Source organism: Epinephelus fuscoguttatus, linkage group LG11, assembly GCF_011397635.1.
Source record: "Epinephelus fuscoguttatus linkage group LG11, E.fuscoguttatus.final_Chr_v1".
Classification (NCBI taxonomy): Eukaryota; Metazoa; Chordata; class Actinopteri; order Perciformes; family Serranidae; genus Epinephelus; species Epinephelus fuscoguttatus.
The window spans coordinates 40,043,323-40,071,092 of NC_064762.1; the positions used below are offsets into that span (position 1 = coordinate 40,043,323).

The window sequence follows — 27,770 nt, forward strand, 5'->3', positions numbered from 1 at the left end:
CTGTGTAATGGTACACTGAGCAAGAGATGGATAAGGTCAAGGAAAAGAAACATGACAAGGACATACCGTAAATGGCTTAACGTTCACTCCAGTTCACACGGTTCCGAACACGCGACTCCAGGGGAAAGCCCAGGAAGTCACCAACCTCCCCAACCTGCATTCTTACAAGACCAGTCAGGACCGCTTCCTTGTTCACTCCTCTCAGTGCATTGGTGACATGATTGCAGCCTTTCAAATACGTGGGATATGTAGGAATTTGAGTGCATTACTTTTTGTAGGAAATCATGCAAACAGTTTGTGAGAGCACCCTGTTCTCCTACATGCTTGGCACATGGAAGAAGTTTCAGTATAAGTTGGAAACATTGCAGGTTAGGTAATAGATGAAAGTTGCAACTGAAACAGGATTTTTTTTTTCTCCTTCGTTCCCCCACAAAAAATCCTGTCCACACAAACATTGCTTTGAAAAAATCTCCATCCAAATGAAAATGCAAAAAACAGCTGAAGCCCTGTCAACAGCATGCCAAACCAGCAGGCAGCGATATCACCATAACCCAAAGCCATCTAAAGAAGAAGACACTGGCCAATCAGAAGCTTAAAAAAAAGCTGCAACCAGAAGGCTACCTGGGGCTGTGACCTGCGTAGCGCATACTAATGCCTCTGTTTTTCAATATAGTGGAAGAGTAATTGTACATTAATGTTTAAACATGTAAAAGGTTCTGTTAGCAAAGTTAGAACCAGCACTTTATTTGTCACATCCGCCATGGCAAGAAATGTTTCCTTGTTTTTGATGATTAGCAAAGGAGAAAATGGTACACACTCTGACATCTCAAGCCAGAAACTCAATTTCCCCTGTCAACACTGTAAAGGAAGTTTCTGAAAATGAAATGTTCTTCTCACAAGTTGGTGGAGACCAACATGAGCTAAAAGAGAGTAAACACCGAACACTCAAAAGAGATGCTATGGTTGCTCTCTGTCTACTTGATGTGCAAACAGAGATCTATCTGCTAATAGCTTTGCTAAATCTACCTTAAAAGATGACAATCTATTAATCACAAGTAATCAAGTGATACAGCTTTAAGTTAAGGTGTTTAAAGTGAATAGGCTGATGTTAGGGAAATATTGCAGATGACAGAAAGTCTATAAAAATCAGAACTGAAATTGCTTACTCACAGTCACACTGACAAACATATTTTTGGGTCACAATCACACAACTGATTACGAATCAAGTGGGTTACAAAATCTTCAACTTGATTATACTGGAAAAGCTAAATCAGATATTTTTATGCAATAATTTCCTGTGTTCAGCTCAAAATGTCTTTCATAACCTCCGGCAGAGCTTCTGTTCCAGGGACAATGCAGTCTATCCATATTAGTCACACAACAACCAACAACTTTATCGTGACTGATGTGCTTTGTTTTATCATTTTGAATGTTACTAAAATTTTCTTGCCAAACTGGAATAAAGTTTGGTTTTATCAATTCTGTCCTTGTTTTGTCTTTTGTTTCACTGTGGTTCATGTTCCAAACAGAGTCAGGCAGGAATGAAAACAAAGATGACAGAGTTGGAATATAATTTGCTTGTTTAACCTGAAGGTTTGTGATATTACACTGGAGTCCCAAGGGGGCACTTCCTGCCATTGAGGCAGTGGATCTACCTTCCCCCCCTGTGCCCCAACACAGGACATGATTTACACAGCCAGTATTTATCTGTGTGTCTCAGATGGTGAAATACAATATCCTCACAGAAAGTTCCTCACAGGTCAACGAGGGTCTTGGAGGGAAAGCAAGACACATCCCTGCCTGAATTACAGAACCATGATGAGATAGAATGGTTTGAAGAACAGCCAAAGTATTTCTGATAGGATTCTGAACATATTACTTTATGAACGTCACAGTGCTTCACCATGTAGTGAGTGTTGTAAAGATGACATCAGTTGCTTAGAAGGGAGAACATTTTGTGATTTCAAGGTTTAAGTGATGTAAAGAGGAACACCTTCAAGCTATTTTTCCTAATGCAGTCGTCCCAAATAGGTATGTTTTATAGTTTATTGGGAAGTATTTGCATGCATTACATTTCTGAATTATCAGTATGGGTAAGTTGTATGTTCTATTACACAACAGTACTTATCATAAACCACTGACTGTGACAGCAGCAGACAGAAGAAATCAGTTTTCCTCCATTTTAATGAAAGAATTTCCTGTGAGGTCAACAGTGATGTAAAAGATATTTATCTTATAATGATACTATCTTTTAAACTAACACCCAGACTATCCAAAACTTAAACTTAAAATGTGGTTGCTTAAAGGAGCATAAACACATGTCTGTGTTTTATGCTGTTTTAACTGTCCTCTGTATCTGTCCTGTGTTTTAAATGTCTGTGTGTTATGTTAGATGCCCTCTCCTGCTACTGCAGAACAAATCTACCTATGGGTACCAATAAAGTCACCTTGACCCTGACCTTGTTTGAACTTAATGTTATTCAAAACACACTGTGTTAAACTGTGCATCAATCTGTTGGTAATGCCTTGGCGCTCCGGTAGAGAGGATTGCGCTCTCCTTCCTCACTGAAAACAGTGACAGCAGGGTGTTGGTGTCTTTATCCCTCTCTCTTACTATTCCCCTTATTAAAGATAATTACCATCCACAAAGAACTAATTATAACATTGATCATTTGTAATATCTCATTGTTGTTCACTCTGAGAAAAAGGTCTGTCTTTTTGTTTGAATGATTCTGGCTCTGGAACTCTTCTTGGTATCTAAGCTAGCTGCTGGAGATCTTATGGTCCCACTATTGAGTCCGACTGTTTACCCTGTCCGTGTTGTAATTTAAGCTTGGCGCTGTTACATTCATATGTTCATATAGGCAGTGTTGGGCAAGCTACTTGGAAAATGTAATGAGCTGAGCTACCAATTACTCAGCGTCAAAATAAAGTTTAACTACACTGAAGCTATCCCCAAAGAAATGTAGCAAGCTAAGCTACAAGAAAATGGCAAAAGTAGCTTGCAACTTGTTACTTTTTTTTTTTTTTTTTTTTTTTGCTTTATGTCAAATCAGTGTTTTCTCAGTGATCACAAAAACTGTCAGTCAAACAAATAGGCAAGTAGGCAAAAAAATGTTCAGTTGAACTGTTTATTATAAAATAACAGACTTAAATTAAAACATTCTTCTTTTTATTTTGAAGACTTTGTGACATTTGAACATGTCCTCCAATAACATGACATCATCAGTCGGCCTTTTGCTCTCTCTCTTTCTCTCTCTCTCTCTCTCCTCTTCCGACTTCATGCATTTCTCTGTCTTGGCCCCTTTCAGGAGGCTATCTGGCTCTGTCAGTAATTCAAAAACAGAATTCCAAAATATATATTTTTAGTCAATAATACCATAGATAAAAGGCAGTAATATAAACAATTAAAAATAACAGACCTAAATGAAAACTTTTCTGAACATGTCCTGCAAAAAAACACGACATCAATATGTCCTTCTCTTTCTCCTCTCTTCCCTATTAATACTGTTCTCTGTCTCTCAGCTCTTTTCTTGGCCCTCATGTCCATTTCTCTACTGACCACTGCATACCCACTAAATATTTACAGTCTATGGGCAAGACACATGAGAGGGGGCAGTTTAGCCAATCAGAGGCAGAGCACGGCAGTTAATGCCAAGAAAAGCCCATAGCGAAAGCAACAAGCAGAATAAACTGAAGGATTAAGATAAGACAAGATACACCTTTACTGATCCCACAATTGAGAAGTTAGTATGTGATGTTATGAGGAAGTGCTTCCCTCATCTACATGCCTCGGTGTGCCGCTGGAGTCAGTCACATTATTTATTCTCAGTTTTATTATCCTTTACTTTATCCAGACCTCCGCAGAAAAAAAGTAAGCTGCACTTCAGAGCTTTTCCTAAGAAAAAGAGCTTGTAATGTTTGTGGATGCTCCCATGCTACTGGGTCAATTAATCAACTTCACCACGGAATAGTTATTTGACTGTGACAGTGATGCTACTGCCCAACACTGCATATAGTCGTTCATTTTATCACTGTCTGAGGTCTGCTAATGTGTTGAGTGTTATGTCTTAACTGTTAAGATGACTTACAATAAACGTCAAGTTAACTTTTTATTCTGCAACTGCGGAACAGGCTCATCGTGAATAGCAACAGTAACCACCAACAAAAGTCCCAGCAGGTTACCCACAACCCCTTTCGGGTTCCTTCTATGGAGACCATGTAAGATCAAAATACATAACACTGAGTGAGTCAAAAAGTTAAATATATTTCATGAGTAACACTTAATGTTATTGTGAATGTAGTCATTTAGAAAATAGTACAAATAGATCATTGAAACAATTTTGAGAAATTTAAAAAGATTATTTAGTCCTGATAACTGGTCTTGAAATTGAGTGCACTGATATTGTACGTTGAAATGTATGGATTTTGTTTGCATTGTTTAAAATGTAACCCAATACAGACAACTGAAGACGAGAGAAGGGCTGGGCGATTAAGATAATTATCTTGATATAATTTTCCTCGATAGAGATAAAATAAATGTTTAATAAATCCTCCATTAAATTAAAGCACCCATATGCTCGTAGAGGGGGGCAGTAATGAATGTAAATGCCAGTTGCCACTGGCCACTAACCAGAGGAAGAAGATGTGTAGTAGTTGATGAAGAGGACATGACCGACCACTAATATGCACGGTACCATTAAAATGTTACAACATTCAACAAGCTCATATAGTTATTGTCAGTATATTTTAACACAGATAACAGTGCAGTGAGACCCAACAATTGAATTCCCCACATAACATTAGCTACGGTAGCTGTATGTGTTGACTCATCTGAAGCTAATGGTAAGTTTACAAGTTAATATGACAACTAACCAGCTGTTTTATTACAATGATATGATATAACATGGCAAAAGTAATGAGAATAAAACTTTGATACGTGTCCTCATTCATAATCGTGATTTCTGCCTCCTAATGTTAGGTTTTCATCTGCAGTAAATGACCCCATGCAAAGTATTCTCATAGAACAGCTCGTATGATATCCTACAAATTTGAGCCCCATGAATGATGTTACGTCCTTATTGTACAGTTACATAATTGTAGAAAATTCATGGAGGTTAGGTTTAGGCAATAAAAGTTACTGAGGTTAGGTTGAAGACAACAAACATGGTGAGGACATGCCCTAAAATGATTCAAAGTTCACTAAAGTTCACACGGATCACGTCAACATGGAAGACTTGACTCCAGGGGAAAGTCCCAGGTAAAAGTCCTTTTTGTGATGCATCCACCACTCCAACCTGCCTCCTTACAAGCTCTGGGGACTGATTACTTGTTTACTGCTGTCATCGCATTGGTCACATGACTGCAAGAACAAATTAAACGGGGAGCCACTCATAAATAAACAGCTCCACGGGGCTCCGAGCGGTCCAAAATTCTCACCAAACATAATAAAGTAAAATCCTGTCAATTAAATGTTTTCACCTATAACCTAACCTGTAGGCTAACAAACCCACAGCATAAGAAGGAGAAAGGGTTAATCCAAGTAAAGACAAAAACAAAATCAGTTCCACACACTGATTTTGCAGTTTAAAATGAACTAGTAAAATCACATTTCTTTTAATTTGTTGGGTTAACTTTTTTCTGCATGTTCTTAAAAGCTTGACTATTATTAATAATCATCAATTCATTCATGAGGTTGATTTACTTAGTGCTCTCCCTAATTATATGACACCACATTTGCAAACACTATTTTAAAGAGTTTTCCTGCAGTCACATACTTTTGAGCCTGGTGCCAGGAGTGACCATAAATCGACATGAGGGTGGAGCTAACCCTAACATTAGCTGCTAGCTTGGTTAGCATTGTGTTTATACAATCTAGGGTTAAATGTAATAATGATAATGCTTATGCTAATTTTTGTTAAATCAGGCTTAAAACCATTTAAAACAAAATGTGGCCTACTTACCAGAGAAAGTGGACATTGGATTCCTTACAGGGACTTTTAGTACAACCAAACACTGAACAAGACTTTTGTAGGTAACCAAAATGTTATAATTAACTTTCATAACTGAAAATACACTAAAATAGCAAAACTTAAGGCTAGACCTATACTCTGAATCTGGGTTAACACCATGGTTACATTATCTAACCAATGTTGTTGCTGTGGTAGTGACAACTGACCCACCCACCTTACTAAAAGCAACCACAATCATGCATATATTTAAACCTTAATGAAATGTAAACAGGTGAGTTATATAAAAATGAACCCTCTGTACATTTTTCATGAATGGGGGATTAGCTATAGAGACCAAAATCTTTTATTGTACCAGACTGTAAGCATGTTTATTTTTGCTGTAAAGTTGGAAAATTTAACATGTGGGTCGATTGACTCACTCTTGAAGCCAGCCTCTAGTGGACGATAAAGGAACTGCAGTTTTTGGCCCTGGAGGTCACCACTTGATTAAGATCTAAAGTTGTTAATGGGAAGTTCTACAACTATCTTAATAATTTCTTGAGAATGCCAAGAGTGTGCAAAGCAGTAATCAGAGCAAAGGGTGGCTATTTTGAAGAAACTAGAATATAAAACATGTTTTCAGTTATTTCACCTTTTTTTGTTAAGTACATAACTCCACATGTGTTCATTCATAGTTTTGATGCCTTCAGTGAGAATCTACAATGTAAATAGTCATGAAAATAAAGAAAACGCATTGAATGAGAAGGTGTGTCCAAACTTTTGGCCTGTACTGTATATATATGTCATATAATATATGTCATATATATACAGTACAGGCCAAAAGTTTGGACACACCTTCTCATTCAATGCGCATTCTCTCCATGAGCTTCAAGAGGTAGTCACCTGAAATGGTTTCCACTTCACAGGTGTGCCTTATCAGGGTTAATTAGTGGAATTTCTTGCTTTATCAATGGGGTTGGGACCATCAGTTGTGTTGTGCAGAAGTCAGGTTAATACACAGCCGACAGCCCTATTGGACAACTGTTAAAATTCATATTATGGCAAGAACCAATCAGCTAACTAAAGAAAAACAAGTGGCCATCATTACTTTAAGAAATGAAGGTCAGTCAGTCCGGAAAATTGCAAAAACTTTAAATGTGTCCCCAAGTGGAGTCGCAAAAACCATCAAGCGCTACAACGAAACTGGCACACATGAGGACCGACCCAGGAAAGGAAGACCAAGAGTCACCTCTGCTTCTGAGGATAAGTTCATCCGAGTCGCCAGCCTCAGAAATCGCAAGTTAACAGCAGCTCAGATCAGAGACCAGATGAATGCCACACAGAGTTCTAGCAGCAGACCCATCTCTAGAACAACTGTTAAGAGGAGACTGCGCGAATCAGGCCTTCATGGTCAAATAGCTGCTAGGAAACCACTGCTAAGGAGAGGCAACAAGCAGAAGAGATTTGTTTGGGCCAAGAAACACAAGGAATGGACATTAGACCAGTGGAAATCTGTGCTTTGGTCTGATGAGTCCAAATTTGAGATCTTTGCTTCCAACCGCTGTGTCTTTGTGAGACGCAGAAAAGGTGAACGGATGGATTCCACATGCCTGGTTCCCACTGTGAAGCATGGAGGAGGAGGTGTGATGGTGTGGGGGTGTTTTGCTGGTGACACTGTTGGGGATTTATTCAAAATTGAAGGCACACTGAACCAGCATGGCTACCACAGCATCCTGCAGCGACATGCCATCCCATCCGGTTTGCGTTTAGTTGGACGATCATTTATTTTTCAACAGGACAATGACCCCAAACACACCTCCAGGCTGTGTAAGGGCTATTTGACCAAGAAGGAGAGTGATGGAGTGCTGCGGCAGATGACCTGGCCTCCACAGTCACCGGACCTGAACCCAATCGAGATGGTTTGGGGTGAGCTGGACTGCAGAGTGAAGGCAAAGGGGCCAACAAGTGCTAAACACCTCTGGGAACTCCTTCAAGACTGTTGGAAAACCATTTCAGGTGACTACCTCTTGAAGCTCATGGAGAGAATGCCAAGAGTGTGCAAAGCAGTAATCAGAGCAAAGGGTGGCTATTTTGAAGAAACTAGAATATAAAACATGTTTTCAGTTATTTCACCTTTTTTGTTAAGTACATAACTCCACATGTGTTCATTCATAGTTTTGATGCCTTCAGTGAGAATCTACAATGTAAATAGTCATGAAAATAAAGAAAACGCATTGAATGAGAAGGTGTGTCCAAACTTTTGGCCTGTACTGTATACATATATATATATATATATATATATATATATATATATATATATATATATACATATATATATATATATATATATAAAAATCACTGACCACTTCCTGAGTTTAGTAAACCAGAAATATGGCATGCAGCTGATAGAGAGTGCTGCTGTGCCTGATACCACTTGAAAATGTCACAGAGCTATTAACAGATCAGAGACATGATCTGCTGTGTGACAACATGAAGATGTTGCCTTGGTGTACAGGTTTTTTATAGAGTGAAAATGTGGCATACAGCTTAGTTGATATAGACACACAACCTGAAACTAACATTTACACAATGATTATAACCTCAAATAAGCTATGGCAGAAGCAAAAGCATGCCTGATGTAGAAATTATTTTTGGACAGTTAATGGAAAGTTGTCAAGTTTTAATGGCGAGTTGTACTTACTTACAAGTCTCAGAATATCCTTTCACTGCGCATGTGTGTGTGTGTGTGTGTGTGCGTGTTTTTACATGAAGACTAACCACTCCTTGGAGGGTGTTTGTGGCATAGGGAAGGTCATCTGGGTGGGCATGTGCTTCATGTCTGTCCACTGGTGCTACCCATGCCGTAACAACAACACTTAGTCAATTCCTCAGGGTGTGGGTGGCACAGGGGGAATGTAAAACTGTGTCAAGTGCCACCCTTGTGTCCATTTGTGTGTGAGTTTAACCACATGCACACACATATGTTCTTTCTGCATCTGTTTGTACAGATAGGAATATGTGTATGTGCAGTGTGTGTGTGTGTGTGGTTGTGTGTGAGGCCACGGGTAAATTAACCTCAGCTCTCCTTCCTTTTATCCTCATGCAGGACATGGAAACCCTCCCTTTTCCTCTTTGGCTGGTAACAGCTCTCTCACTCTCTCTGTAGTCCTTGGCCATACCTTAACATTGTTGGTGCCTGCCATGAGCTGACAATGAAACTTTGCTTTAGGTTAAAGGTTAGGTTAGTTTCTTTTTAGTCTTTGGTCTTTAGTAGAGCGATGTTAACACTAAAAGTGGGCGCAATGCTTCATTGTGGAAAGACTTCAAGATCAGTGATGCTGAAACCCCACTCTTGTAGATAATGACAACAACATTTCATCAGTTTACGGAACATCAGTGTCCCGCACAAATCCACCACTGACATCTCTTCATCAGGCTTCCCATGGGTCATGTTGGATTTAAAGGAGCTATATGTAAGAAATCTAAAGCAAATAGTCGTAAAATCCTCCTACTATGTCACAGAGACTAAGGAATAATGTTCATATAACATACTGATCTCACCGACAACAATAGTACAGCCAGAATATTTGCATTTAAAAAATATTTTTACAGTCCGCAAATCATGTTTATGTTTTGCATTTGTGTTTTGGCCTGTTGCGCCACCCATCGCCGTCTACCAGTCACGCAGTCAGTAGAGTCTCAGCATCAGTGACAGTTACGACTGAGCTACAGCAGCACGGCTAGCAGCATTAGCAGTGTCCCAGTACATAGCATTAGCAGCCGGCTCCTCCTCAGTTGTATCCCAGCAGCAGCGTTAGCAGTGTCCCAGTACATAGCATTAGGAGCGGGCTCCTCCTCAGCTGTATCCCGGCAGCAGCATTAGCAGCAGAGAAGCCGGACTTGCTCGAATAGTCCACTGGAATACCGAAGATCAGGGACGCGGCAATGCAGCCCTGCCACGGCAGCTGCCCGTGAGCAAACAAATCAGTCTCCAGTGTGCCGCTGTCCAACAACCTCGAATCTGTAGGGGAGGGTGGCGGACACAGCTCACGGCAGTACTTTAGTTTGAGTGCAGTAACTGTTTTGGCCACATTCTTACATACAGCGCCTTTAAGGTGTTACCTTTGCAGCAGGCTGTGTGATGTCTACCCACAGTAGTCTCCCCTTTTCTGTTTGGCTGGGACCCACGCTCCCCAAAAAGAATAGGGATGATCTCTGATCTCTGATAGTTCTAGCCTAAATGGTGCCCTGGACACCTGGTTAGGTTTAGGCATGAGGAATGAGACTGGTTAGGGTTAGTGTAAGAATATCAGGGTAAATCAAGTGGAGGCAGAGTAAGGCAGGGTAGGGCGGGTCTTGCCTTCATGTAAGGTTACCAAATACCACCACTTGAATAGGTCATAGCACAACACAGCAGCATGTCAAGTGGGCCAAACCCGAGCAAAATTCTGCCGCCCCCCCACACGTTGTGACAAAGTGCTGCCCTGGGCAAATGCCCGTTCGGCCCATATCAGGATCCATTACTGTCTGGCTGCCCCCATTTCCAAAGCTGCCTCATTCAAGATAACCCAAAATCAGACCCCTCATAGCCTAGGTGCACAGCTGCAATGTTAAAGTTAGTGCTGATGTTCATATGGTAATGTTCAGTTCAATTCAGTTTTATTCAGACCAGTATCACAAATCACAATTTGCCTCAGAGGGCTTTACAGCATACCACATACCTCTGTTCTGTGGACCCTCACGGCGCTTAAGGAAAAACTCCTCTCCTCTGTGGAGAGGGTCTCTGCTATTGTCCATTATAGCTCTCAGTTTGTTCAGTGTGCCAACATTGTATTTGATGTGTTCAGAAGACAAAGATCACCCAATATAGCAGCTCTAATTAAGATATAAAAAGAATACACGTGTCTATTTCTCCATCCCCAATCTCCACAAGAGACAAGAGGGACTTAACACAGTGGCATGCTCTCAGCTGCTCCATCTTTTGCTGGTCAGCAATGCACTCATAGACCACCACTGGTATGGGACTCTCCCTGTTGGTCTTCCATGGGCAGCCTCCTATGGAGGATCTGACGGTGGAGAGGGTAAGAGTGCGATATCACAGCTTCTTAGCTGCCACCCTGCAGCTAGTCAAAGCACGTGTCTATATCTTCCTAAATGATCTCCATACAGGAGATGAGAGAAGATAAACGCACTGTGTCTACTGAAGAACACTGTACTCAGATCGATGTTGTCAGAAGACACACATCACCTTACATAGCAGCTCTGATTAACATATACAAAGAATATACGTCTATTTCACCCTCACTGATTTCCATGGGATATGAGAGGGATTGAATACAGTGACATACTGTCAGCTGATGCATCTTTTTTGGTCAGCCGGTGACGCTGGCACCTGGTGGATGGTGATACACACACTAAATGCACAGCCCCCATCAGGCACACTGAACAGCTGTTTGTGTGCTCCAGGGACGGTGTAGCCGGTAAGGCCCTATCCAAGAAACACCTGGCAAGACGGCTTTGTTTGTACACAGCTCATGGGCAGGCAGAGAGAGGCCCTCCCACTGTGGTCCGCATACACTCTGCACACAGCATATTACTGTTGGCGGCCCTGTTGAGGTATAAGTATCGAGGACATATTTACGGCAGCATTGTGGTCTATGCCCTGTCTGTTCATATGGTTCTTTTGCTTGGGCATGTTAGGCTCCTTTTCAGGGTCTGTGCTTGCTGGATACAACACAGGACTGATGAAAATTGTTGGGTGTGTGTCAGGTGTGTTGCACCTGACTGCACTCTGAGCACACATGTACCCATGCTGATGACTGGTTTTGTGGGCCAGGCAGAACTCTCTGTTGAATATGCATTTACTATGACAGAGCATCACAGAGAAACTGACATTATATTTCGCAAGAAGTATCAAAACTCAAAGGTTCGACAGGTTCAATACATTTACATGTATCAACTCAAAGGAATAAAAATTGAAAATAATCCATCCACCCATCATTCTTCTACACTGTGGTGGCAGGTTATAAAGAAGTAGGCAGGCTGCAGCAAGAAACCTTTGGCAGGTCGGGATCTCTGTGGCTGGGTCAATGTTTTGTCATTACAGGGCATTTATTCATCCTGCTCTCCTCAGTTTACCCATAGAGTCTAGTAGAGGGTGGAGCCTGTGTGAGAAAGAACAAAGGTTATGATATTCTAACCCTAGTTCTATTAGCACAGATAGAGCCCTTTACTTTTTTAGGGGCCCTGTTGCTCCGACGCCACTTGCTGAGGAGGGTTTAGGATAGCTGACAGCAGTGTGTGCTGCCTTATATTGTGGGGTCTGCATATATTCAGACAGACACATCCTGACTGGTTATGTTTGTGCAAATTACAGAGGGCAAATGAATGTTCATGATTAGAGGAGAGTTTTCCCCATAGAGTCCAATAGTCAGTGGAGGCCTTGGCATAGGTAGTACAGGCGAATGATAGGGGCACCATCATCCAAAGGGGGGACCACAAATGGGGGAAGAAAAAAAGATCAAAATGTTTATCTTAATAATTAATACCGTTGCAGCTATTATTTTGAAATATTAAGGCCACAACAACATAACTACATGTTAAAGCCTACTGAATACTAGAGAGGCCTATTTTTATGGGTTCCTGCCGCCCCCGGCCTCCCTCCCCAGCTCGTTACACTTTACCTGCTCTCTGGGGGAGATGGGCGAGTTATCCAACATCACACGAACCCTGATACACATGTATCATTATCATGTCTAAATGACAAAAGCCCTTTGGTGCCTACTCAACTACCACTACACTACTGAGAGGAATGGATGTGGAGAGAAGGAACATGAAAGAAAGGAGGAGAGAGCTAGTTATCGTTACCTCTAAGCAGCCAGTGGCCACAGCTCATAGAGGTTGCATTGATTTACATAGTGAAGCGTTCAAGCTCTATTCAGAAAAAATGAGTATTGGCCAAAGGTAAATTGTAACATTCTCATGATGTGTTCAGTGTAATCTTGTCAAATGTAGCCTAGCTTTTGGTGGGAAACTTGAATAAGGCCTAGGCCTAGGCCCCCAAATAAGCAAGTGTCGCCACTGCCAATAGTGGGCTATGCCTGTGCTACTAGAACTAGGGTTACACTATGGTAACCTTTATTATTGGTCAACAGCACAAATTTGCAGGTCAAAGTATAGTTAATTTAATAAAGCCCAGAGGTTTTGTACACAAACTGCTGATCTATTAATTATTATGCTGTTATGACTTAGTTCTAGAAAGGATGTAGAGGTGAGGCCCAGTATATTTTTTACTGTAGCATGTGCAGTTGCATTTAATAGAAAAAGTAATATGTAATATTAATATTCAGCCGTCAGTTGGGCGTATGTGGTCTTTCACAGGCAGTAGGAAACTAGCAAGGCCTTCACGGGTCAGTCAAGGCAAGGCTGCTCTAACAAGTTTAAACAGAATTATGGCACAATGATTCAAATGTCAAATTAAAAACAAAGACTGTACTGAGGATGTTGCTGGTGGCACCAACACCAAACCTCGTCATCACATGGTTTTATCGGGAAAACAGTAAAAAGGATGACTGGAAAGAGTTGGCTTCAATTTAGAGGAAACAAAACAGCTTTAGGCCAGCATGTCTGCTCTCCTGGGTAAACTCAGTGTGGACATAGCTATCAGAGAAAATATTTACGAAGACCAACTGGCCTGGTTTTTTGCCGCCAAGCTGACTCCTTGGTCACAGAAGTATGTGTAAGTGTTTTGGATTGCTGCCTGCTGCTAGGCGTCCAAGCGAAGATCAGAATCTTAAAGTTGAACATTCACTATTTAAATAAAAACACTGAACTGATTATTTTGTTTCTACAGCATGAACAAAGGATTCCCTTCACTGTACGTGTCTGTCACATCCCCTCCACCCTGTTCCATTGCACCACACCCTGGTTAAAGAGGCACTGAAATAGCATTGAGCCTACTCTGTGAATTGTGAGTTGTTCTAAACTGTCATATATGTCTGTAATCACAGTAATAAGTTAGTCAGATCTCCAAATACAAATTTGTTTAGAACTGATGGTAATTTACAATACATTTTCCTTATGTTTCTATACTCAACTGCACTGAAACATATGGTTCATCTCTTATTACATCCACTAAGTCGAAAGTGAGTCCAACGGACGTGATCACATTTCCTCAGATCTACTCAACCAAAACTCCACCTGGAAAACAAGCTGCTCAAGGAATGAGCATGAAGGTTTACGTAATGTATTCCTCATCACGTTTTGTTTCTGCACCCTTTGGTTGCAAGAAGTATGTCCACCTCCCTTGTTCCTACTTCCTCTTCCAGTCTAGTCATGTTCCCCCTGAGGAAAGTGGAAGGCAGTTCTCTTCCTCCTCTGCCGGCTCCACTAATTCAAGAGAAAATGTTGAATAGTTTAAGAATGATGATTGATTTAGATTGACCATAAGTAAGACTATCGTGTCTCTACCTCAGCAGTTATTATTGTACCTCGAGGACGTCCGATTCCATGAGTCAGTGTCTCTCCTGGTAGGAGACCTTTTTATTGTTAATGTTTCTATTACTGAATACAATTTAAATTGTACCATAATCAGGTGATTTGTTCAGGGTATTCAAGAGGGATGACAGTTTGGGGATATCCACATTCTTTACTTATAGCAGGTAAGGTAAATTGCACAAGATATTCTTTTCGGCTAAGTTAATTTATCCTTTTTTGGGGGTGGCACTCTGAGGAGACAGTACAAACTGAAAACACAACAGTGACAAATTATCACCTAATAAAGTTCATATGTCCTGACAAACTTCTGCTTATTACACTTCTAGCAGACACAGCATTCACTTTAAGTCATGTTTATATCCACTGGGTTCATTTAAGTCAAAGTTTCAGTCTCTTTTAACTCTGTTTTGTCCACTACCAACTCTTGAGGGAATTATCTGGCTCTATAGCCGCTAAATACTCCAATATGTTCACCAGCTGACAAATTTAAGCTGTTTTTACAAAGAGATAGTGCTATAGGGCCACTGCGAAGACCCTGCATTATGCTGCTTTTGCACTTTTACACAGAACCATGTGTGATTTTTGACAGCATTCTGGCCTCCCAAAGCAAAAGAGGCATGATGGGCATGACATGAAACACAGCAGTGTCAGCCCCTACTGTGACGTATGTGTCCTCAGCACACAAACAATAACAATAATAATTTTCCATCCCCGTTAAATGGCATCATCTTCTGCTTGGAGGCTAAGGAGCTCAGACATTATTGATTTCCCATTTTCTGAACATTTTCAGCCGACGTTCTTCTTTGAGTTACCTGCTAACTGCTTCTAGCTGATTTTTGAAAGGAGAAATGTATTTTGAAAAGACAGAATGCATGTAACAAGTGAAACTGACAGGTGTCTCAGAATATCAATAACAGACATAGGAGGTTAACCTGTGCGACATATATAAACCAAAGAGTCCACAGACAAAGCTGTGATATTTGACAAGTTGGGATGAGTTTCACCAGAGGCTCCACGATACAACATTATCACCATACTCAAGTCATTTTACAATATTATGGTGATTTTAAATATGCTGAGTGCAACTGCTATTACAATAAAATATATTACAATTTGTTACTTTTTTCAACTGTAAATTATTTCCTCAAAGGACAACTTTGTCAACATCTATATTATTCTAATAAGGGAACATTTTCAGTCTGTTCATCTGACTTAGGCCCAAATGATTTTATTTGCAGAAAAATGTATGTATTGGACTGAAAAGGTAACTGATTTTATTATTTAAGTAAGCAAAAATATTATAATACTATGCTGTATCAATTCCCACCCCTAATCTATAACGGGGGTTTCTATTTATTTATTTATTTATTTATTTTCACTTTTAGATATGAAAAATGTCAAATTTTGATATTATAGGCCTATAGCATTTTACCATTATGCATTTTTTTTTGCTTAACATGGTTTAATAAATGTGTAGGATTTGTGAGAGTGTTTTTTAGGGCAGCAGTCTCTTTTCCCATGTGACTTTAAAGGTAATATCTAAACAGGGAAAGGGAAGAGCCACTCATGGGAGAGGATTAAGGGATATTGTTCATCCCTCTCTTATTAAAAGTTCACGTACCCGCGTGCGTGTGTGCGTGCGTGCGTGTGTGTGTGTGTGTGTGTGTGTGTGTGTGTGTGTGTTTTGATGGGCCCGTCTCTTTGAGATAAGGCATTTGGACAGCGTGGGGGTTGAGCAATCAGACCGGGGCTTTTCACGCTGTGCCAGAACGGAACTTCCTTCCTCGCCTGGGTCCCAGAAAAAAAATACAGTTGGAGGCTTTTATAAATTGGGACTATGGTCAGCTTTCAGTCGCTGTGTCAGCTTCAGATCGTCGAACACAGAGGTTTTAACCACAACAGGTCACCGTCGGCAGCTTTTCTAAGATCGACAGCATGATTCCTCCAACACAGGCGTTGCTTATCGGCGCGGTTTTTCTCTGCGCGCTGGAGGAAACGGTCCAGTCTCACTTAGGACACTGCGCCGAGAATCAATGTTTTGCGCTTTTCCAGGATCCCGAGGATCATGCAGGCGCTCAGAAACACTGCAGAGACTCGGGCGGACAGTTATTAAAGTACAGCTTTGGAGACTTTGTGAAGATACTGAAGAGTCCGGTCAGCGGTCATTTCTGGTTGGATGCGTCAGCAGAGGAAGCAGCGGCGGGTCTCCGAGACTGTCCCTCCATCTTCGTGTCGATGGGACAGGACCCGACGGTGCTGTGGAAGCCCTGCCGCGACACCATGGATGGATTTCTGTGCCAGTATACATTGGATGAGCCGTGCAGTGGTTTGATGACAGGTGAAGGCGCACAGGTAAAATACACCAGCCATTGGGACTTCGAGCTGTACGATTCGGAAGCGTTTCCACCAGGAACGATCGCTGTACAGAAAAAGGTTGACGGTAAATATCCGGACTCAAAGCATATGTGTTTCTCCAGCGTTTGGTTGAAAGCTCCCTGGAACTGTGAGGTGCTTGGGGGCGGCTGTGAGCATATCTGCGCTTCTCCATCACCACAAACACACACCTGCCTCTGTCCCGCAGGGAAAACTCTTCATCCCAACAACTTCGCCTGCACCAGAGGTCCGTGCGAGGAGAACCCGTGCACAGGTGAAGATGAGGAGTGTCACATTACCGAGGGGGGGTTTAGCTGCAGGTGCAAAGATGGCTTCCTTAAGGAGGATGGAGTGTGTGTAAACGTTTCAATCTGTGTGAAGTGTGAGCACATGAAGTGTAACAAATCCAACGGGGTTTATGAGTGTGGGTGCCGAGAAGGGTTTAGGGTGTCACCCCACGACCCCACCAAGTGTGAGGTGATCTGCACTGAGAGAGACTGTCCAGGCATGTGCATCCAGAATGACGCGGAGAACTATCAGTGTTTCTGTCCTGATGGCTATATTCAAGACATTGTAGGCACGGAACCCTTGTGCACAGACATAAATGAATGTGAGAGTGACTCGTGTGATTTCAAGTGTGAAAACGTATTCGGTAGTTACAGATGTTTGTGTGATGAGGGTTTCAAGCTGGACCACGATGGGCACAAGTGCATACCCATGGAAGAAGAGGAGGAGGATGGATCAGGCTTCACTCACTCAAACCCAACACCCGCAAGTGCCTACCCAGCCGTTGTGCCCTCTTACATCAAGACCGGCAGCATCCTGGGTATCACCGTGTTCATGGCACTGTGTGCAGTACTGCTGTTTTTCCTGATCCACAACACTGTCAAACGTTGTGGCAAATTTGAGCTGACCTCTTTCAAACATCCAGATATTGATATTTACTATCTGCAGCAGGTGACCACAGAGACGTACAAGAGGTTATCGTTTGACAAGTCTAAAAATGACCCATAGATACTTAAATCACACCTGTAAAGAAGTATGCTGCTTTTGGACCTTATTCTTATGGCACATTGCACTGTTTTCCTCTCTCAGAGATGTACAATAAACAGTATAGGACTGTTTCACAGTTTTCCATAGGCAGTGTTAATGGGAAACTGGTTATCCATAAAGCTGCAATCATAACCTTTTAAAGGTAACCTATTAAAGGTTATAACCTTTCACATGAAAAATGCGTTCTTTCAAAGAATAACTGCTTCGAAAGGCTTTTGCACTGTATAATATATGATAATTCCCTCTCTAATGTTTATTTTATATTGCTTTGAAAACATCATCGAATCTCTCCTTCAAACTGCCTTTATTTATTCAAGTTTCTCACCCAAAAATACATTTTACCAGATTACATTAGAACACCGCATGAGAGCGTTAATAATTTACCTTGATATAAAACTCATTTTTACTGAATAGAGCTTGAACGCATCATAATGTAACTCAGTGTAACCACTGTCAGCTGTTAGTTGCAACCACCAGCTATTAACAGCGAACCGCTAACGATAACTGGCTCTCCTCCTGCTGATTTTAACACAGATTTGTTGTTCACAGTGTTGCATGGTCAGGGGAACTACAAGGTGCGTCCTCTGATGCAACAATGGTGAGTTTACTGTGTCTGTTTGTCATAATGACGTCCTAGAGAAGATTTCTGTTAGTCCCAAATATTTTTTATCGTCTGCGGGACACCAGCTGCTAATTCTCATATTATCACACAACAGTGAGATCACGGAGCCCATTTGTCAGTCACTGTGTTCTTCTTGTACCTGCTGATTAATTGAATTTTGTGACCGTTACTCTCAAGCCCTGCTTTTATCCTGCACAAAAGTGATGTGACACAACAGAAAACATTGACCACTGCCATCAGTGAATGTCATCTTATCAGCCAATACCAATGCTGAGCAAATAAATCGGTGCATCCCTAGTTATCAACCCTTTTGTTTGAGAAATTAAAAAAAATGAGTTTCCCTTCACAATTGAGCTAGTTTATGGAGTTACATATAAAAAGGGATGCTGTTACACAAGAAAAGACTAATAGTAATGGTACTAAAAAATTAGTATGATCACTTTTTTATAATAATTATAGAGCAGTTTCCTCAAACGCTTAAAAAAAATCCAGCAATTTAATACAAACCACTCATAGAGTGTCTGTAAAGACAAGATTGTCTCCTAACAGAACCAGTTTAATGTTCGATTTTACTTGTTGCTGTCTAATAACACTGGACTGCACTGTAGTTCAACTCTTTGTCGTAAAAAGGAAAACTAAATGTGCCTTTGCCTGACATCGTCATGTTGCGTATCGCAAGTAATGTAACTTCACGCCGGTTGTAATATAAACTGTATTTGTGAACTTATTTAGTTAAATCTTAATGGTTTTATGTTTTGGTAAAATAACATTTAAACTTTTATTATCGATACAAGGAGCCAGAAAGATGTCTTTAGTCAAATGCACATGATGTGTTTGTGTTGGTGTGTGATACATGGCAACAGTGAGTCGCTATGACTGATGAAATATGTGACATGGTTTGGGATTTTTGATATTTCAGACAGACTTACACTATGTCTAGTTTTGAAGTGAACCCCGGTTTGTTTCAGGATGTATTGGTTGCTATAGGAGCTGTTTCTGTTGCATATTAACTCACAGCAGCACGTATTCCAGCTTTATAGACCATTTTCAAATGTAAATACCTGAGGGCTATCATTCCAAAATAACAAATCCACATTCTGCAATGTCTGATGTTTAGTGACTTTGTAAATTTCGACATCAATATGTCTATGCATACTTGGAAAAAAATAAGTCCACATACTATTCCACCTGCAGAATGAATTGTGACTCTGCAGGTGTTGATTTGGAAACACAATTCATTTTAAGACATAGCACCACATTATACTGCAGATAGTAGGGAAGAGTGGGGTCATTTGGGACACTTGTATCGACACAAAGCAATCTTCCATTACTCACAGACTACTTGAACAGTAATAACAAAATATTTATCCCCAGGATGGTTGGGACCCCAGGATGGTTGGGACCGGAGGTAGGGTCAGTTGAGACTTAAGTCACTTAAATTGGAGAACAAAAGTATAAATTTGAATGTCTTATATTTACAATGTACACACATTTCTTTGTTAAAAAGATAACATTTGTAAAATTACATTTTCATAAATTACTGAGATGGAATTTGGCTGTCCTTAATAGGCTACATGTAGCCTATAGGTTTATGTAAGCTATTGAGTGTGTTTTATTTGAAAAAAAAAAACAAAAAACAAAAAAAAAAGTCAATAACAACAACTTGAGAGTTCAGAAAAAGTTAAATAGTCGACTCTGCACATTGAAAATATGGTCAGGATTATTTATGTAGACCTATATTAAGTTCATGCATTCCTATTTTACACTCAATGACCTCACAGTTGTTCTTATTCAATAACAAAAAGCCTTTGTCCTGTTTTTGTCTACTTTTTGTTGATTAGTAACAGTGAAAGACCTATAAACAATACTGTCACAACCATGCCAAGAGCAGGAATCCTGTGATAGCTACCAACACAAAATGCAGACGCTAACATTAGCATCAACTGATAAGCCAAAAAACATCATCTGTCCCACATGTTTTGGGTTTTTTTTTGTATGTGGCACAACTAAAACAGTATGGCAGAAGAAAAATGACGAGACAACTTAATGTCCTAACTGACCCCGCTCTCCCCTACTAAATGAAACAGTTATAGTTCAGTCGCGTTTTGTGCATCAGAATATTACAAATATCAGACTGACATTCCAGTATTCACTGTTAATCCTGAGGTGCTGTACTGGCTGTATATTGCTACCACTGACATTCCCATGAAGTTGGATGCTGTTCACCTTACTGTATAACAGACTGCTCTCAGAGCCACAGATGCTGTGCTGCAGGCTTTGAGAGATCAACTTAACATGAATGTAAAACTGTGCTGCTATGGTCTACACATATGATAACACATTTGCACCTCATTCCGATATGCTCAGCCACTATACTGTATGTCTGTTTAACAGGCATAATGAAAGCTTTTACTCAATGCAGTGTTTGATTTTTTGGTCGATGAATATGTCACTATTGAATGATAAATAAAGTGATAAAGACTAAAAGGTGGTGTGAGACCCACAGAAGGCTCATATATTATATTTACACTACATGTAGATGTACAGTGCCATGTAAAAGTTTGGCACCCCCAGTCAAAATTTTGTTTGTTGTGAATAGTTAAGTAAGTAGAAGAACTGATCTAAAAAAGACAAAAATTTAAAGATGACACATTTCATTAATATTTTAAGCAAGATTACTTTTTAATTTCAATCTTTTACAGTTTTAAAATAACAAAAAAGGAAAGGGTCTGCTTGGGCACCATGCATGGTCAGTGCTTATTAGCGCCCCCCTTGGCAAGTATCACAGCTTCTAAACACTTTTTATATCCAGCTAAGAGTCTTTCAGCTCTTGTTTGGGGGATTTTCACCCATTCTCCCTGCAAAAGGCTTCTAGCTCTGTGAGATTCTTGGGGCATCTCCCTTTTTTCTCCAAAGATACCTTTGCATTATCGTCATCAGTCCACAGGACTTGATTCTAAAAGGCATCAGGCTTGTTACGATGTTCCTTTGCAAACTTCTTGCATTGAATTCTGTGGTGAGGATACAGGAAAGGTTTTCTTCTGATGATCCATGGTCATATTTGTACAGGTGTCTCTGCACAGTAGAACAGTGCGCCACCACTCCAGAGTCTGCTAAATCTTTCTGCAGGTCTTTTTTGCAGTCAAATAAGAGTTTCGATTTGCCTTTCTAACAATCCTATAAGCAGCTCTCTTAGAAAGTTTTCTTGGTCTGCCAGACCTCAACTTGACCTCCACAGTTCCTGTTAACTGCCATTTCTTAATTACATTACAAACTGAGTAAACAGCTACCTGAAAACACTTTGCTAGCTTCCTACAGCCTTCTCCTGCTTTGTGGGCATCAGTTATTTGAGTTTTCAGAGTGCTAGGCAGCTGTTTAGAGGAGCCTGTGGCTGCTGATTGTTGGTACACGGTTTCAGGAGTCAGAACATTTATAAAGTTTTGAATTTTGCATCACCTGGCCTTTCTTAACAATGATTGTGAACAAGTCATAGCCCTGTGTATGTATAAACAAAAATATCAGGAGATAAGAGGGAGAGAAACTGAACACTTACAGAGAAATAACCTTCCTTTCCTTCACCTTGTCCTTATAACACATACTGTGCATTACAGACATAGAGATGGCTGAAGTCTATAGACCTCACAATAAGGATGTGAAGGAAATGTGATGTTATATTACACTTATTTTATAATTTTTTTTGCTCAAAACAAGCAAAACCAATCCATTTCTGCATTTTTTTTAGGTGACCTCTTGTGACCACACGGTCTTACCCTCTTCTTTATTTTGCCTTGTTTTGAGACATGATAAAGTTCATATTCAGAAAAATGTATAATACAAGAGAAAATGTGTTGGAAAATCATCACATGTCTGTCAGAACACGAGACTACAAACTACTTGTACACTCAGTGCAGAGTGGAGTTGGGAGGGACTACTGCAAATGAGGGGCGTTTGGTAGAGCCCAACGCCCCCCCTCCCCCCTTGCGTGCACGCGGCGTCGCTACGTACATGCGTAAAAGCCGTGCGTAATTGGGGATGTGGTCCGCCGTGCAGATGAGAAAGTTTTTGAAGGGACAGTGAGCTGCATGCTGATTAGGAGCGACTTCCTTCCTCAGCCGGGGCGCTAACATGGAGTTGGGGGGTTATAAATGCGAGCAAAACATTTTGTCAAACAAACAAGCCTATAGACTGCTGGAAAGCGCGAGAACTTAGACGGACACAACCGAGGTTCAAACATGATGGATGTTACGAGACTCTTTGTTGTTGTGTTGACTCTCCTGCTGGGAAGAGCCGTCGGGATAGAGCCGAGTAGTGGATACTGCATCGGGACTCACTGTTTCACTGTGCTCCAAGATCCCAGCGATTTCACAACCGCGCAGAACCAATGTAGAGATCAAGGTGGCCACTTAATGACAGTGCGGTCGACTGTATCCCATGATATTATTTCTGGCTTGTTGGGAAACTTCGCGGGGCGGTTCTGGATCGGTTTGCATCTAACGAGCGGCTGTCCAGACGCTGCTGCTGAGATGAGAGGTTTCGAGTGGGACACCGGAGACAACGTAACTGACTTCTCAAACTGGGCGCCGAGTTTTGACAGCAGCTGTTCTTCTCCTCGCTGCATCTCCGTTTCTCAAGAGGACAAGTTCACTTGGATCCAGGCACCATGCGACGAACTAGCGGATGGGTTTTATTGTGAGTACAGCTTCACTTACCCGTGCAAAAATCTAGTGGTTGCAGATAGTGAGACTGTCACCTACAGGACTCCCATGGGGCTTGAGAGCGAGGACTTGCTGTCTTTGCCACCTGGAAGCACCGCTATCCGGATGCCAGCTGAGACTAAATACGTCTGCTTCTCCCAGCAGTGGCTGCAGGCGCCTTGGAGCTGCGAGATAGAAGAAGGTGGGTGTGAGTACAAATGCGCAGCAGACCCCAATAATGTGCCCTCCTGCTACTGCCCGTCCGGACATAGTGTCAACCCTGCAAATAAAATCACCTGCGAAGTGGCCGCAGGCGACCCGTGCCTGGCACTGCGCTGTGCGCACGCCTGCTACGAGACTGGAGACTCATACGCGTGCATGTGTGACCACGGATTTAAGCTGGCTGAGGATGGCAGGTCTTGCGTGGACTTTAATGACTGCAGGGACGAGCGGCAGTGTCCCGGGGAGAACTTCATGTGCGTCAACACCGTCGGCGGCTTTCAGTGCGTCTGCAAGGATGGATACAAGCTGAGCAGCGGTCTGTGCGTCGACGTGGACGAGTGTGTGTCCGCTCCATGTGAGCACTTGTGCGACAACACTCCTGGTAGCTACAGGTGCTCATGTTATGATGGCTATAAAGAGGACCCAAAGGCACCGAATAAGTGTAAACTTCACTGTGGGAAGGAGGAGTGCGCCGCCGAGTGCGACCCGAATGACAGATTCCAGTGCTACTGCCCTGATGGTTATGTGGCGGAGGAAAGGGAAGACCATACGGTTTGTATTGACATGGACGAGTGCTCTTTCCTTTATTGCGATCAAGATTGTACGAACACGTTCGGCGGCTATGTGTGCGCATGCTCTCCAGGATATACACTAGTTGAACAATATAAGTGCGTTAAAAACAGAGATGATACGGACACAGATGGAGGGCTGGAGGGCTCCGGTGCGAGTCCGACTCCGAACATCCCCATCCCCACCGCATCCCCCGTGCCACATCCAGAACCAACAAGGCAACCGTCAGCGGTGACAGTGGGGGCTTTTGTGGCGATAATAGTGTGCACTGTCTTTTTTATCGTCTTGGTGGTGTTTCTGGCTCATTACATGCTCTGCAACAGAGGGAAGATGGAGAGCGCCGGCACGCTCAAAGCTCCGGAGGGCGAAGCTCACGGTTTACATCATGTGACGAGTGACGCGTAAATGATAAAGACAGCTAAAGCGCGACATGTGAATGTACAGGCCGAGCCTAGGACACAACTGCAGAAACTGTTGGGACAGGTTTTGAATGATGTTCGTTTCACAGCCAAACAATCCGAGGTAGGAATGTGGTGATGCCACAAGAGAGATAAAGCCACCATAAACTTACAGGACAACAGTATAATACAAATATTCTCATTTTGTTCCCTGTCTGAAAGGACAGGTTTTATCTACCATTCAACTCTCATACACCAGATGCAATGTAATAAATCATGACAAAGAACTTTGTTTTTTAAAAAAGTTTGTGCTGGAACATTATTAAATTATGAAAATGTGAATGGAGGATACGTGTGGGTTTTTTTTTTTCTTTTAAATGCTCTCAGCAAATCCTGCCTCAGACAGGCTGACTGCCCCACCTTGTGGACAAAGAAGAGAATTGCAGATCATGCTACCTCATGAAGCAACATTCTCTTAAATTTCAAATGTTTCTAACAGAAAAAAAAATAAAAGACATAAACTTCAGATGCACCAAATCTCCCCCTAATCAGGTGATGATGAATCCCACTTGATCAGAAGTCACTAGGTAACGCCCCCTAAACACTATATAAGGGCAGTTGTGATGCTGTGTGCGCATAACCAAGAATTGGAGAGATGTCATTAAAAAAGACAGAATATTTTAAGCAGTGGTGAAACTGATGTACTGAGTCATACCAATTGGTGCCGTTTCAGCCTGGTTTTGATCTATCAAAAAATGTAAAAGATTTTATTTCATCTAAATGAGGGCTTTTTTAACTAAGGAAAATACATCTGTCCAGTTCAGAATATTATGATCTAATGCAGGGTTGTCAAACTCATTTTAGCTCATGGGCCACATACAGCCCAATTTGATCTCCAGTGGGCCGGACCAGTAAAACCACTGCATATTAATCTATAAATGACAATCCCTTCACATGTTTTCCATTTTGTGTAAAGAAGTATGTTCTAAAAACATCTAAAGTGGAAGCTGTTGAAGAAGCAGGTTGAGTCATCCCCCGCCTTACAAACCATTTACAGTCTTAAGTTTTGTCAGTGCCTCAGCAGCAGGGTTCCATTAATATAGTTTTAACATAGATGTCTGGTACTGAAGCTGCTGGTTGACAATATGTTGCACATTTTTCAATATCTTTAAACATGACCACAGAAAGTATTCATTTTTATTTTAAATAACTGTATTCTGGTCAGGGTGGAAAATCTGACTCAGTATTTTTCATGAAGTATCTATTCACTGTTTAAATTTCTCCTGAAACCTCTCAGCTTTCACAAGGGCATCAACAGTAGGTGTACAAAGTCATCTTTTTTTTTTTTTAACTTTATTTTTATTGGTGTTTTCAAGTTGTAGGGAAGAGAAGAAGAAGAGAAAAAAAGGAGAGCAAAAAAGCGGGGTGGGGAATAAAGGTTGGTAGGAGCCACACAATGGTACAGAGCAGGGTTTTTCAACTAAATAGTCAATAGGTTGCATCCCTTTATGTATATGGACCATTTTTTCCAGTATTTTATATATTGGTCAAATCGCAGTCCTAAAAAAAGGTAGGTTTCTCCATCCAGTGAATTTCTTTAATGATTGCAATCCAGTCATCCTTTGAAGGAGGGCTTATGTAGCCATCTCCGTGTGATGGCTTTCTTGCTTGCGGCCAAAAGTACTTTGTAAAGGTATTTGTCCTGGGTCATGAGATTGTCTGGAGTTTTGCCTAAGTACAATATGACAAAAGAACAGTCAAATTCTATTCCAAAGATGTTCCTCATAGCATTCATCCCGCCCCTGGGACCCCTGTTGTAGAAATTTCAATGTTGGAGTCACAAAATATCATAAGTTTTTCCATCAGAACTCCTGCCAGCATCTTGAATTGGTGGTCCTAGTTTATCCCTCCCAAATATCATTCTCAGTCATTCTCAGATATCTCCAGGCCTGATTCCCTCTCCCATTTCTGTTTGATCTGGGTAGTGGAATAATTTTTGGAATTTTGTAATCTATCATATAGTCGTGATATAAAATGTCTGTTGTCTTTTGTCTTATATACATCAGTGAATATATTAGTCAAATTGGGTTCACTGTCCTCTGTCTGTTTAATTTCTTTATTGAAGTAATCTCTGACCTGGAATAATAGGAAAAAAATTCCCAAGTTTATAGACATTTGAAATCTGGTCAAAAAACTGTAAGTCATTACCATTAGTTACAGTGCAGAAACAAAATCCTCTTGTGGGCCAGTTTGGACCCTTTGACACCCCTGATCTAATAATTTTGACCAAAGTATTTGCTTGTGAAAGAGACCAAATGTCCACCCTGTTGCAGGACATTCTCATCTCTATCAATATGTGGTTTTGAAACAGTTATTATAAATTGTATATTTTTAAGATAAAAGTTAAAATGTCCCTTACTTCATCCTTAAAATATTTTTAATAAGTATTCACAAACAACCATTATTTTAAAAAAAAAGTTGTTTTATTTTGTGGAGCACTCTAATTTCAACACATTCCTTTTTGAATAAAGGGGCAATTCAAAGGAAGTTGGCCCTATTTTTTTAGTAATTTCATTTTTTTTATAGCATGCAAAAACCACAAAGACATGCTTACTATTTGTTAATTTTATTCCATTATTATCAAAAATAACACACAGATAACAGGGTGGACGTCAGAGTAACAGGGTGGACTTTACACCATTGAACAACAACACATGTCATTTCGATGAAAAACAGAGTAATATAGAGGAGTAATATAAATAAGGCTGTACAACAGTAATTAGAAATGTATAATTTGTTTTATTTCAATTACTCACAGTAAAATTTAAATTAAAAGCCTGGTCCCAATTACACGGCCTGTCCCTTTTACCAGGCCGGTGTGGATACACATTTTTACAAATAAGGCCTGTCTCAATTAGATGCCTGGGTTGCTGACATTAGTTTCCTGTATAGATCCTGCACACAAATATACTTTTTTTACTACTGTCAATATGGATACGCTACTCATTGTTAGCTTGGTTAGAGTCTCCACAATTCAATCGTTAAGTTCATTTTATTGAAACCATGAGCACCAGAGAAAATTGTAATTCATTCAGATTTACTAGCATATCGGGAAAAAAAACAGGGGTGACTCCCTTCCTCTGAAGCTGTCATAAAGTCAGAATATGTGTCCATTCCTTGATTACCCAGTAAACTATTCCAATTCCTTTGGTCCGTAAGGGTCCACTGATCAAAAGAATCAACAAGTTTTTTTCATAAAAATTCATCCAAGTTGTGAATATTGTTTTAACAGGATAAAGTGAGGTTGTGTCGGTATGCCGGGTGCTGGAATCTTTACATATTGTAAAACGAATGTCATAATGCTCTCTCGCTCTGATGCCTTGTCTTTTGG

General features: G+C 40.9%; 2 protein-coding genes across 2 annotated transcripts; both read left to right on the forward strand.

Moving 5' to 3' along the window:
- Positions 1–16,184: 16,184 nt before the first annotated feature.
- LOC125897382 (fibulin-2-like) lies at positions 16,185–20,488 on the forward strand. The gene has a single exon (XM_049590692.1). The coding sequence runs from the start codon at positions 16,383–16,385 to the stop codon at positions 17,832–17,834; it is 1,452 nt and encodes a 483-aa protein (XP_049446649.1). The 5' UTR covers positions 16,185–16,382; the 3' UTR covers positions 17,835–20,488.
- A 1,754-nt stretch (positions 20,489–22,242) lies between these two features.
- Positions 22,243–24,721, forward strand: thbd (thrombomodulin). The gene has a single exon (XM_049590686.1). The coding sequence runs from the start codon at positions 22,728–22,730 to the stop codon at positions 24,384–24,386; it is 1,659 nt and encodes a 552-aa protein (XP_049446643.1). The 5' UTR covers positions 22,243–22,727; the 3' UTR covers positions 24,387–24,721.
- Positions 24,722–27,770: the final 3,049 nt, after the last annotated feature.

Bases quoted from the DNA above. Each gene is read 5' to 3' on its own strand.
- LOC125897382 (XM_049590692.1), top strand. From the start codon at position 16,383: ATGATTCCTCCAACACAGGCGTTGCTTATCGGCGCGGTTTTTCTCTGC.
- thbd (XM_049590686.1), top strand. From the start codon at position 22,728: ATGATGGATGTTACGAGACTCTTTGTTGTTGTGTTGACTCTCCTGCTG.